Genomic DNA, 14,219 nt, shown 5'->3' with positions numbered 1-14,219 from the left:
GCATGGGCACTCAATCGAATCTTGCAACCCTATCTCTCTTGACGGAACAGGTGCAAAGAAGGAAATTCTGTCTCCTAGCCTGTTTCGTGGACATCAAGTCAGCTTTTGACAGAGTGAGTAGGAATCATTTATGGAGCAAACTTAAAAGATGGGGCATACCAAAAGCACTCCTTAACGCCATTGTAACCTTGCACACTAACACCTGGACAAGAGTCAAGCTGGGAAATGGGTCGAGCACCACCGGAAGTATTTCCACACAAAGTGGTCTAAAGCAAGGCTGTGTCTTCGCCCCAAGCCTTTTTAATCTGTATTTATCGTGCCCAATATTTTGAAAATCCAGACTGCCACCCCCCGAAACTGGCTAATAAGCCAGTCGCAATCCTCCAATATGCAGACGATATAGTCTTGTTAAGCCAAACCCCAGTGGGACTACAAAGATCAATAAATAACCTGGCATCCTATCTGGACTCACAACAGCTAGAGATAAACAAAGACAAAACAAAAATCGTTTGTCTGGTTGATAGTGGAAGAAAAAAGTTCATACAAATACTTGGGCGTAATAATCAGGCAGGGCACAAGTCACAAAGAACACAAAATGTCCCTCAAAGCAAAGACCCAGTCCCTGATCTACTCCTACAGATCCTTGCGCAGAACACTGGACTGCCCTAACTATTTGCATTTGTTAAAAGTCATGGATGCACAAATCCAACCAAGTTTGTCATACGGTCTTGTTCCCTGGTGTGGCAAAGATTCGCATTTCCAGAACGAATTGCAGTCAAAAATCTATAAAGTAGTTTTTGATTTGCAAAAATGTGCCTCGCCCGCCCAGGTAAGACTGGAATTTGGGCTTCAGGACCTCAAATACAGGGCAATGAGCAACTTCATTAAATTCTGCCACTCCCTCCGGTTATCCGAAGTGGACACCTTAAACAGACTCTGCTGGGACGAAGTTAGGTCACAGAACGAGCAAGAAACCCCAAACTCTTGGGGGAGCTACCTTAGTACATCTTTGGCTACTTTGGAGCTCCAACCAGCATGGGTCAACAAGATGGATCGAGCGTCCTTTAACAAAATAGTGAATGTCGCAAGTAAAAAGAAATCTTTATTGGAAGATAAACTTGCGCTCACAAAGAGACGGCATGCATGGACAGTCATGAACTCATACAAGTCTTCAAAGCCTCAAGTCTACTTATCTGCCCATTTTAGTTCTTATTTGAAGATGTGCCTTCTAAAGTTCAGGATGGGGGTGCACGTCTCCAAGGACTTATCCCCTTCTTAGCAGACAGTTTTTAACTCAGAACGTTGTTGCTTATGCGGATTTCAAAAGGAAACCTTGGCCCACTTGTGCGCATGCCCACCATGCTAACCCAAAGGAGACAATACCTAAAGGCGACCTTTATCAACCTGAATATCCGCTCTAGCAGACAAGCAGTGATAAGTTGGCTGGAGGGTTCGTCATGCATCTTGTCTTGCCGAGGAGTTAATTTTATGAGATTAGTCAACACCTGCTTATTGCAAGCGGACGATCATTAATCATAATTGTATGTAACATATTCCATACTTTTAATTTGGTTGGAACTTAATTTTAACTCTTCTGTAACTTGACCTAAATATAGATTTAGAATGATTTTATAATAACAGAATTTTACACATTTGAAATGTGTGGGAGATAGAGCATAGATGTACATTTGTATTTATGACATTTCTATCTGGCTGAGTAGATGAAATTCACTCATCCTATAAACTGGAGTATCAGCGCCGGGGCTAGCTCTCCTTTGCTTCGAGGTACCGACGGACAGAGCGGGGTCTCCTTCCAGAGCAGCCAGCCAGGTAGAGGTGAGGCAAGACTATCCTACAATTGAGGATACCTGGGTATGACCTGACAGAGACAATGAAAAGCAGGAATACCGGTTTTGTATAAAAAACCTTCTTTTTTTATTATTATATAATTTGCACATAATTGCAGCAGCATGAGCACGTTGTAGATCTGGTCCTGGAGAAAGCCGCTGATACTCCAGTTTAGATCAACAGGCTGAAACATGTCGACCACTAAGTGACAGTGGTTCTATATCCATACCACTGCTGTTCTTTTTAACCCTGTCAAGTTGAACACATTAATAAAGTTTTACAGTGATTCCACTTAGGCAGTTTTAATCTCATCCACCCACCCCTTCACAGCGCTGCATACCTTACTACACCTCCATCTCACATATGGGATTATCATCCTGTTCCTTACCTGTTAAAATATCTCTGAGCTCCTTCTTTAAACACTGAAGTAGTAGCTCCCAGTGTTGACTAGGTTTCTACACTGGTAAGGAGGACCGATATGATTAAGCAGTTCACCCTTGGGTGAGTGAGGGTTCTTATCCTTAAGGGATGTCTCCCCCAGTCAACTTACTTTTGTAGCATTGCGTTTGAGAGAGGCACTAAACATTGGCTCATATACACATGTTCTAGACTTAAGGTGTTCTATATTTGTATTCGATGTCCATGTTCAAGCATCACACTTGATCTGGAGTCACCTGCATTCACTCAAACTATACCCTCCCATGGGTGTGAGAAAGTATGTTTTAGTACCATTGCGGTGTGTCCGTTTCATATTGCCAGCGCAACTGGACGGAGCGCGAATCCAGCATGCACGCCAACATGTATCTGAAGCAGTTAATTATGGTTAGATAATGAAGTACACAAAACAAAAAAAGAGGTGTGCATCCCACCACCACTAATGTAATTAGTACAATTGGAAGCCATTGCAGCCATCGGTCAAATTCTGCCAGGTCTTCTTTACCATTACTAAATAAATGCATATCCCCCGCCTCTCTTTACAACGCGTAAAAAGACTTGCTCAGCCAATAATCGTAATGTGCCTATGTTAACCAATTGAACTTTAGAGTCAGTGACCCCAGGAACATTTTCTGGAGACTCATTACAGCAGTGTTGGGTGTCAATCAAAATAATTCAATAGGTTTCACATAGCAGAAAGGCTGGTGAACTCCGTAGCAAGAAGTGAATCTGAAAGTGTTGAAGGTGAAGAATATTTTAATGTTATCTACAATGAAGTGGTGGAAAAAACGGGATGAAATATACTGTCACTAAGAGGTAGAGATGGTTAAAAAAGGACTTGCACGGATGAGCCTTTGAAGACAACCATAGGAATTGTGATGGCACGGAAATGTGTGGTTCCAGGATTTGAATTGTCAACAGGAGTATAACAAGGAAATGCCACATATTGCAAATGGTGTTCAAAGTTGCAATGATTGGTGGCAGTATTGTGATGAAAATATAATCAACACAGAGAATGAGAAATGTATTTTCTCTATTGTTGTCAGACGATATATAAGATAGCTTTTACACATGTTGAAATAGACTTCCACTAATATCTAGTTTTAAGTGTGTATTATTAAATGGAACATAATTCCTGACCGTCCTGGGAATATTTGTAGCAATATAGATCAATTTTCAAGAATGACTGAAACAAGTTAATTAAGAAAGTTCCCGAGGTGCAAGACTCCTCCAAGATGTGACGCTTGTGATAGAATATGTTTCATATACATTTCATGTTATTTTTCGTCATAAACAATTGAATAGACTAGGTGGAGGGAACACAGTACTCATTCTAGAAGTGCAGAAAAGCACCCTACACTCCCGTGGTGTCCATTATTTCATCAAAAGACAAAACATTTGGCAGCAGGCAAAGAAGATATGCTAGCCAGTCAGGTGATCTCGTTAGCAGCTGCATCAGAAATGGCACGGTTCATGGCACTCAGAAGCATTGATCCATAACATCTCTACTAAAACATCCCATTCTAGACCCCATAGACTCTGATACATTCTTCCCTATCGTAGGCCTTTCTTGAATCTCTAAATAAGCCACTTGAAAACATAGTCCCCATTCAAATAAAAAACGATGCAGGCATTTGACATCTACTTTTAAAAACGTATTTTTATTGATATTTGCATTGATAGTGAAACAATTCAGCAATAGAAGCGTTAATACCCAGTCAATCCGCCTGCAGGAGGCTGACACAATGTAATTGTTGATGACCAGTGCAGTGTATAACTTCCAACAAAAACCCCATCCTCCCCCCAACATGGCATATGACATCTTTGATACATCCCGGTCGAGCTTGACATCCAAGCAAGCACCTGAAAACTGGGCTGGTAAATATGTGGGATGACCTACTAGAGCAAGTGGACAATGGAGTTTCTTACAGTGCTTACACTTTAGATCTATCAACTACGTACAGCACAGGAAACCACAACATCCTCCGATACATAGATCATGAGGCTTGGTGTGCTCATCTTTTCACCAGGGCTTGCCCCTCTAATGCCAATCTCTTTATGGGGTGGTACGTAAGGCTGCCTGTTTGGGACACCAGTAATTAGGACTGGGCTAATTAGAAATACTAATGGGGAAGATATCTTGACGATGTGATTATGATATAGATAGGAGGGGAATGTTTCTTGACTCTTCTGAATGTGAACGATTACAATGTACATGCTACTATGGGTCACAATCTCAATGTGATATATTTCCTTTGTATTGAATTATAGATCTACATGGGAGCAAAATGCATGTAAAGAAAACATAATGTAATGCAAATGTACATGCCTCTAGCTATCATCCCAAATTACAGATCAAAGCAATACCTTTTCGGTGGATGGTGAGGGCCTGATGCTGTTGTAGTCATGAACAAGATTTAGGGGTTTCAATTGAAGTCATGGAGAGAAGATTCCTAAATGGGGGATATGATCAAGAGAATGTTGCTACAACTCTAAAGAAATTCAGCAGAATAAAGAAAAGGTTTTATATCTCACCCTAAGAGAAAAGAAAGCATCCACAAAAGATTAGATTAATAACATCATAAAACTGATACACAGGATAAAGCAGGATCCTGAATATATTGGCACATATTCACTCAAAACACACAAACCTCAAAATGTATAATGAAAAAGCCAAGTATTACTATTAGAAGGGGTATGATGCTTAAGAGAACACTTAGTCCTAGCTCTACACTTAAAAAGAAAATTGGCTTCAGAGCAAAAAGAAAGGTTTCGTAAAATGTGGATGATTACAAATGTGTTAATATGCTTTAGATACAACTAATTTATTTGAATCTAACAGCAAGCATGATGTTTAATTGCTGTCCCCACAACTTTCCTAAAAAGTACCTTCCTGTAAAGTTTTCCGCTGACAGTCAAGCAGGGGCCCAAAAAAAAAGATGGGATCAAAAACATTTATTTATGGTAATGCCCTTAAAAAAACGTCTGTTGCAGCCAAAGAGAACAGATTGTTAAACAGAATTACACCAAGTTTTGCAAAAAGTTAGAACTCTACTCAGAAAACATGCTTTTTGTGATGTGGTGTAAATACGATTTCGAGAAATAAGAATTTGAAAGGGGCTCCAGCTGGGAATGGAGGAGTAAAAAATATAGGTATCCGGACTGTTGGTGTTCATATATCCTCTGATTGACCACTTTAAAGGGGGCTGGTCAGTCCTGATTGACTGGCCATAACCTGCACAGTATGTTGTGGTGGTCATTATAGGACTCAGGAACCTGCTTCCTGCATCATAAAAATGAATAAAAAAATATAAGGGGGCAGGGTGAGCACACCCTGACCACAAGGGGTATGTGTGGGGTAGGGTGGGGTGGGGATACTGTAGGGTCCACACACCCCCTTGATTGGTTGGCCACAACATGGACATCCTTTTGTGGCAGTGATTACAGAACTCTGAGACATGGTTCCCATTGAAATGCAAGTAAGGCAATCCTGTTTTTGGAGATCACAAAAGGGAGTACATATAAAGTGTGATAACAGATTTTAGTCACAATATAAATCATTTGTTGGTGATAGCATACTCATAGGAATTGTGATGTGTTAAAAGGTCATTTTAACCTGTGCAAAATGCTGATCCTCTGTTGGGATTTGATAAACCATGTTTGAGAGACAGCAAATTTTATCATGGAGATTATTGAAGGTGCTTCAGAGGCTAAAACGGGAGCACACTTTCTATAAGTCCACACTATCTTTATCAGCCTTGTTAGAATCAAGTCTGATATTCTGAGTAAAACTTACTTCCAACAGCAGTATCAACCTGTTGTTTGATTCTTGAGTGTTCTATTGCAGATTCCCACAGCGTTCTAATGAAGAAGTAGAGTACTATTGTTCTTATTTATGACAAAACTGTGGGATACCTGAGGCCATCTTGATGAAAGCAAAGTAAAGTAATCCCTTTAATAAAGAACAAACTGAGGGGGTTCGTTTTGACATAGAACATATGTGGAATGCTAAAATGAGGTCATGCTTTCTACGAGTTCTTAAATATCTTTCTCATCTATATCAGTAAAACATTCTGACATGCAGACTGGGCTCTAACATTATGCTTTTTGCAAAACATCTTAATGGAATCAAAGCTGTAAAACTGATACCATTTCCTTCAGAGGATACTAAAGTAAATGCAGTGCGAATTAAGAAATAAGAGTTTTCCTTTTGTCCTAGACATTATGGTTACTGCTGTTTAAAACTAAAATGAGGACACAATTTCATTGAGTTCTAAAATTTCTTCCTCATCCATTTCAGAAATATATTCCGGCACACAGATTCAAATGTATTTCCAACACCAGGAAAAAAGAAGTTCTTCCTGGGTCGCGCACTGATTTCCAGATTTACATAATATGCGAACACATATACTGATACAGTGTGTGTATCAACATCTTTTTTGGTTGTTTTTTTTAGCAAAGACTGCCACATTTATTACTTTTTTGTATGCAAAAATTGCTGTTTTGCTTAAGTATGTAGATTCATCCTAAAGCCCAGTAGCGGCATAGCATCTGTGTGTTCTGTGGTAGATTCATGTATGAAGGTTACAAGTACATGGCCATCTATGAAAATCTTACTATCTGGCTTCTATTTTGGGAAGTAGATGGGCTTTTTCTAACCTGTTAAATGTCAACAACTACCTGAACAGACTTTCAGGGTTCCCAACACTGTCTCTCACATGGAACCTTTGCTTCTCGAGATCATCTGCATTTAGCGGACGTTAATATGCTTAGCACCAACTCAATGGCACTGAATCTTTTGTAATTCTCTGCAAGCAAGCAAACCCAACAGTGTACATCAACGTCTCCCTAAGAAACTGCTTGCTAGGCTACAAATAATATTACAGAACCAGGAAACCAGAATAAATCCCTGCATCTGGCTTAGTTCAAATAGGTCCTAAAAGGCTTTCAGTGGTTTCCATTTGACACCAGGATCACATTTAAGGTTCTTTGCACCATCCAGCGAGCCTTTTAAAATACAGGGCCAAAATACCTGTAGAACCTTCCTTGGTGAACAAGGCCAGAGAAGTGCTCTAGCTTGAGAAGCCAACCCAAATACAAGTGATCAAAAATTCTCTTTAAGCTGAACTATTTTATACTCACCTTTTAAATGGACGCTGGGCAGACCTGGGTTAATGGTGTGGGTGGCTGTGGGGGTTGATTTATTAATTTTCAGACAATGGGATTCCCCCACCTGATCCAATTTGTATTCCGCTAATCTTAACTAGTGCTCTCAAGTTATGGAAAAATGATACACATGAATGAACGAAGGAATACATGTAACAATGCACCTGCCACCCTAACTCAGTATAACTAAAGGGAACCTTAATATGCAGCCACTGCAAGGTTCAGTGCTACACAAAGCTGTACAGCTTAACTAGCTAATATCTTAACTAATTGAATTTCCAAAACCAGAGCCCAAGCCTTAACTCCTAATAAATATTTATTTTTGACATTTTGTTAAGCGGAAAGAGTGTCCCATGCTAGGATTCCACACAAAAATGGGGACTACAGAGGACTCTATCTAAATCACTTAAGGTTTAAATTGGAATTTCAAACAAGCAACCAGTGCTTCTCCATAGAATATAACATGGGCACAGCTCTCTAAATATATACAATCATGAGTCGGACCAATATAATTTATATTTTATTCTCCAATATATATATATATATTCATATCCATTTATCTGTTCACATAAATAAATTGCTCCCTATCATGACAAAAGACAAAAACAGACACCCAAAGCAACTACATACTAACAATGAGAATCACTGATACCCACTCGTAATAGGGAATCATACATACCAAACATTAAAAGCATTATTTACATGAGCCACACATATACAAGTGCATGATCAATGGACCTATATCCTGTTGGCATAAATACACACATATATAATTATTGTCTTCTAATGAACAGTGCATCTATTGGTATGGTTCATCTATTGACAATAACAAGTGTTTAAGCAAAACTAGACACAGAGCACAATTACAAATGGTGTTAGGAAACCCATCAATTTCTTTATTTGTGTGAACAGATAAATATATATTAATGTATTTAAAAATCCAATATAAATTATATTGGTCTGACTCATGAATGTGTATATTAAGAGACCTGTGCCTACTTTATATTCTATGGAGAAGCATTGGTTGCTTGTTTTACTTTGACTGTCTTTTGCCCCTGGTTTGCTTCCCCCTATCTTGTTTTCAGGGGCCCTCTTCTCCTTCTTATTAAATAGGGATTTTATCCATAAGAAGTACTTTTCAAAAACGTGGCCAAATATGAAAGTAGTGCCTATAGAACACTAACACTGCAAGATGAACTTCAATTCACATTCACATTTTCCAGCACTGTGTGTGATTCTCACTAACATGAGGACAGATTTAAAATGGCCTGCAGGAGCTGTGTCAATCCTGCTTTGAATGACTTTAAAGACTTCAGACACTGTTGTTACTGATAAAGTATAAACGCTATCCATTTGTCCTGGTCTTCCTTGTACAAAAATAATTGCTTGGAAAAAGTCATATTCTTTGGTTCGGTTAGTTTGGTGACTTCTCTTTTTTTAACCTTACAGGAAAGATTCTGAAAGAGCTGATCGAGACGTTTGATTCGCGCGCGGAGAAGCTGAGCCAGTTCCTGGTTGATATAAAGCCATCTTTGACCTATGACATTGTGCCTCTGTTTGACCCCTACGGGCTCTCAATAACTGATGCCGACTTGAAGTGCATTGTAGTCAGTGAAGAGACCCGCAAAGGGGGAGAGGCTGTCAATCGGAAAAGACTGGAAAATGTAATTATTTTTCAGAATTGCTTGCTTTCTTCATTTTGTAATTCTGTAAAGCTTGTGAAAGAGTTAATGTGCTGGGTTGAGTTGACAAAGATTAAAAAAAACAGTCGATTGACTGGTGGTAATATAAGAGGGTGTGTGCTGTACAATACACATGCTACACATACTTTTAGTTAATATTATCTGAGGGTAAAGCCATATGTCCTACACTAAGCTTTATGCCATTTGTGAGAATGCTCGCTCTATGAGTTGGACATATTTTAATTTCCTCTGAGAGCTTTCTTTGTAGACTGACTCCACATTCCTTAATTTTCAGAATTCAGAAGGAAATATAAGACAACACTGCTGCAGTGTAAAACAACATAAAAAAGACTTTCCCTTTAAAATGCATCTCTGAGATAAACAATTTAACATGTGACAATTCAGAGTACTTTGAGATGTAATAGTCTCCTATCCATTACAATGTAAGCACTCCCTAGGTGTTCGAATGATTCACGAAACAGCCAATAGCACAAGGATTACTTTTCTAGGAGGAATGAAAGACCACTCCGCATTTTAAATAATTGGTAACAATAGTTTTTTTTCTGATAGCTGCACTGGCCAGCCAGACATAAAAATATTTAAATACTCGAAATTAAATGCAGAAAGATTTTCGAGATGATACCGGACTGAGAACTGTGTGTGGACAGGGACAACACCGATATTGGAGAACTCACAAATGTGTCTGAGGATGGAGTACTGTAATGTAAACAGTTTTAAGTCATTGGCAAAGTAGCCAATTGCCCAGCACCCCTTCCCCACCCAAACCCCCTTAACCCCTCAAGGGGAACCTTCTGCCCCCTCAAGTGGAACCAGGCCATTAAGCTCTCAGCCACCTGCTATGGCCTGATGAGAATGCTGCGTAAGATCCTCCCCCTCCTTCCCTTCCAGGCAAGAAGGATTATGGTACATGCCCTTATTCTTTCTCGCCTCGATTATGGAAACGCCCTGTACCTGGGAGCTCACCAATTTACTATTCATAAACGTCAAATGATTCAGAATTGCGCGGCCCTTTAAATTCTCTAGATTCCCCCGAGGCAATCTACAAAACTGACACTAAGGAGCCTCCATTGGCTCCCAATCTTGGCCAGGATACAGTTCAAAGCCTTGTGCTTGGCTCACAGAGCAATTCGGAAGACCGGTCCGTCATTACTCTTTCCCTTGTCACCTCCTATCACCCCCCCTCACCCCCGGAAACCTCAGTTCAAGTCTCTCCTTTCTGGCAACTCCGAAGAAAATATGAAGAACTAGATGAGGCGGACGCTCTTTTCCTTTAATCCAACTAATCTCTGGAATACTCTCCCCTCCATTCTGCGGAAGGAAACTAATCTGCTGGCCTTCCGCAAACTCTTGAAAACCCATCTCTTCAAGGCATCGCTCGTTGCTGTTCCTCTGCCTGTTCCATCCACAAGCGCTGGGAGGCCACAGGGTAGCTATGTGCTATACAAATATAAATTCATTCATTCATCCTAAAGTGATTGGGCTAGTCATAAGTTCTCCCATAAAAAACAATCTGTGCACACAAACCAGTTCTTTTTATTTTGACAGCTAGGCATGCACAGGTACCCTTTGCACTCTCATTCATGCAGGTAGGAATTGAATTATAAAATCTGTTTACTTTTTTCTCTTCTTGTTTCACATATTTTACCTAAACACTTTGTTTCACTCTCTACTTGGCTCTACATCTCCATTTACCCAACCTGTCTCCGTTTCAGTCGTTGCTACATAACCTATTGCTCTCTCAGTACTTCTCTGTCTCTATCAAATCCTCACCCTTTCCCACTCTGGGCCTACTATTACATCTATCTTCACCATCTTTCTTCCTCAATTCTTTCTCTACCTCACCTATCTTTTAGCTCTGATTCCATCTCACTTCCCTGTAACTCTGTTCCATCTACTTGCATCATTCTCTCAACTTTCTTCCTCTTTATCTCCCCTCTATCTCTTTACGCCTCTCACATTACTTTCAATCCTCTCTGCCCCACCTCTTTACTTAATTTTCCTTCCTACATCATGTCACTGCCACAACCTAATCCCTCTCTAGCCCACAACTCTCACTTTTTCTCTACCTAATCTCTCAATTTACTTCACCATTTGTTCACTATCTCACCTCTCCACCTTCTCTCCCTCTTTCTACTTCTGTTCCTCCTACCTCATTTCTTTCACTACTTTACTCTTTTTTTCACTACCTCACTGACTCTGCCTATTTTCTCTTTTTCTCTGCCTACCACTAACTCTTTTTCTCATCTGCTTCTACACCTCTGCTATATTTCAGCTTTCTGTCTACAGCTCATTATACACCTCTCTTCCTCACGTCTCTACTTTTGTCTCTGCCAAACTCTCCTTTGTCTGTGTACTTAACCTCTTCGCTCTGCACCTCCTGTTCTTCTATCCTACACTATATTCTTTGTACCTTTCTCTTTGCCTCACTACTCTTTACCTCACTTTTCCTTCTATTCCTCTTCTCAATTTGTTCCTCACTCCCTTGCCGCTCTCTCTACCTTGCATTTCTTTGTGCTTCTCTCACTTTTTCACATGTCTGCCTCTACATCTTTCTTCCTTTACCACTAACTTATACCTCTTTATACCTTACTTTTCTCTCTACTGCATCCCTCGGTGTACTGCACCCCCTACCTCTTATATATTTTCTTCTATTTATTCGTATCTCTAGCTGTCCCCACCTGACTCTAAAAATGTACCTATCTCTCTTTTTCTCTACCAGGCTCTGCCTACCCATTTTCATCTTTTCTTCTGGCTACCTTACATTTTTATTTTTTACCTTTCACCCTTTCTATTTCTAACTCATATCAGTGTGCTCTCATATTCCATCAACTTCACATCTGTCAGTATATCTTTCACTATAGTTCTCTTCTCTGATCTCATGCTCCCCATACCCCATTTATCTTACTCAGCAGAGTAAGGACAAGGCAGGTGAAGAGAGTTAAAGAAAACAATCATATGTTACCTGATAGAATGGCGAAAACCCTCAGACCAGTCGCTTTGATTTTCACTGTTATAGTGAGAATTCCAGTCATGAATGAGGATTGGTATGCTCCGGATATTTAAAAAAGCTATAATTTTGAGTTTTAAGTGCATACATATTTTAGATGTATGCATTAACCCACTAAACAACAATCAAGTTACCCTTACCATGACTTTTCTTGCTCTTTAACCGCTTCCGTGCGGCAGGAATTCCAGCCCTGTGCTGGACATTCCAATCGCGGGCGTGGTCGTGACGGAACCATTCTGTCATCAGCACAGCCCAACCGTGACTCATGACGGAATGGTTTTGTCACGAGCATGGAAGGGGTTAAAAACTGAATTCCACATAAACTGTTATGTGGACATCTGAAAGCCCAAACTACATGAGGACCACACAGATATTGGAGAACCGGCAATGAGAACTGGGGATGGGTGCTGTTGAAACAGGGGGTTTTGTTGCAGGTTACACAGTGGAGTTCTGAGGGGGACAGGGGCTTAGTGGCAAAGTAGAGGAGAGCAACTGGTGCCTTCCAAAAGAAAAAGATGAAAAGAGAAAGTCGAGAGCTAGGCAGAAAGGACAGGTATTGAAAAGTAGGTGAGCAGAGGGAGTTCCCATCCACACCATCAAACAGCTAGGAACTCAAAGTCCATTTAATCGTGATGGGTATTCCTTGGATCACATTAATCAACTTTAACAATACTATTTTTTAAATGCGTTCATGAAATGGCTTTGTCTGTTTGGGATCGCCATGCATTTAATTTTTAGGAAAAGATTGTGTGAAATTCGCCATTGAACCGTGAAATAAACAAGGACATTATGAACTTTAATTTTAGTTTGAACAAGTATGGCCACTGGCACACTAGGAAAAATGAACCCCTATTATGGTACATGGTGCCAAAAATCAGGACTCGATCTGTTGTTCTACAGTGGAATCCAACATAAAGGTGAATGACTAGGATCTAAGAGATTCATGATTTTCAAGATCTCGTTGTGGAAAGTGATTTTTAAGAATTGTACACTCTTTCCTTGTTCTGCTTCACGATCCAACATGCATTCTTTATGCTTCTAGGGGCTTCCTGCTCTTGTCCTGCATGAGATCAAGATCGTGAACGACCCCCAACACGCCCAGAATGAAGAGGAAAAGATCAGCTCGTCCAGCTTAAGGAGCAGAATGCTAGGAACCCTGCTCAAACCTCCCACAGTAAATACTGGACCTGTATTTATTTATTTTGAAAAGTAATGTCAGTACCTGCAGGCAGCAGCATGGATTTGGGTTGCAAGCAAAGTAGAGTGATCCAAAATCAGAGGTCTAGTGCTTAAGGTTATGCTTTGAAGTGCTCAGGCGCCTAAGCCACTTTGTGCAAGAATATTACTTTTAAAGTAAATATGGTTGATCTTCAGCTCAATCCTTTGCAAGACTTGTGTGTAAACAGATTTGAATATAATCCTTTCAGTTCGGCCAATGTCCTTCTTATGTTTCTGTATTTTCCTACAGTTTTCTTTCCTCCTTGATGGTAGTGTGAGATGATGACTTTTTGACCTGGTGTACAAAAAGTGCTTGTCGGTGGTGGTTAAGGAGGGTTGACCTCAGGCTTATGATAGATGGATCTGCCTGGCAATGGTACATAATAAGTCCATGCAAAATTATAAGATTGTGTGTTCTTTTCAATTGTGGTTCTCACTTTCTATCGGTGCATCGTTTTTTTCTCATTGTAGGAAAATTTGAAGATCCCTTTGCGCCCCTACGTAATTGGTCTGACTGGAGGAAGTGGTAGTGGCAAGAGCGCCATTGCCAAGTACTTGGCTAACCTTGGTGCAGCTTTGATAGACAGCGACAAGCTTGGCCATGAAACCTACAGTCCTGGGGGTCCTGCGTATCAGCAGGTGGTTGAAGAATTTGGGCCAGGTACATAAAGGTGAAGCATGATAAATAAATATGTGGCATTCCATGTCAAAGCGTGATTCAAACTAGATGGGGAGAAAAAATATACAAAGCATTTGCAGGGTCTCCTTTTCGATATTTTTTATATTTCCTTTTTATATATTCTCTCACGTTGCCATGATCATGAGGTTATGGCTTTCTTTAA

General features: G+C 40.2%; 1 protein-coding gene across 2 annotated transcripts in view; it reads left to right on the top strand.

Moving 5' to 3' along the window:
* COASY (Coenzyme A synthase) overlaps positions 1 to 14,219 on the top strand; it is a 207,720-nt gene that overhangs the window by 97,645 nt on the left and 95,856 nt on the right. For both annotated transcript variants that reach the window (XM_086924104.1, XM_086924105.1), the window contains exons 3-5: positions 8,899 to 9,113; positions 13,202 to 13,333; positions 13,849 to 14,038. In XM_086924104.1, the coding sequence (XP_086780230.1) occupies positions 8,899 to 9,113; positions 13,202 to 13,333; positions 13,849 to 14,038 (537 nt within the window). The remainder of the gene's footprint in view (positions 1 to 8,898; positions 9,114 to 13,201; positions 13,334 to 13,848; positions 14,039 to 14,219) is intronic.

The sequence above is a fragment of the Lissotriton vulgaris genome, chromosome 5 (genome assembly GCF_964263255.1).
Source record: "Lissotriton vulgaris chromosome 5, aLisVul1.2, whole genome shotgun sequence".
Classification (NCBI taxonomy): domain Eukaryota; kingdom Metazoa; phylum Chordata; class Amphibia; order Caudata; family Salamandridae; genus Lissotriton; species Lissotriton vulgaris.
This window is presented reverse-complemented; position numbering and strand designations above follow the sequence as displayed.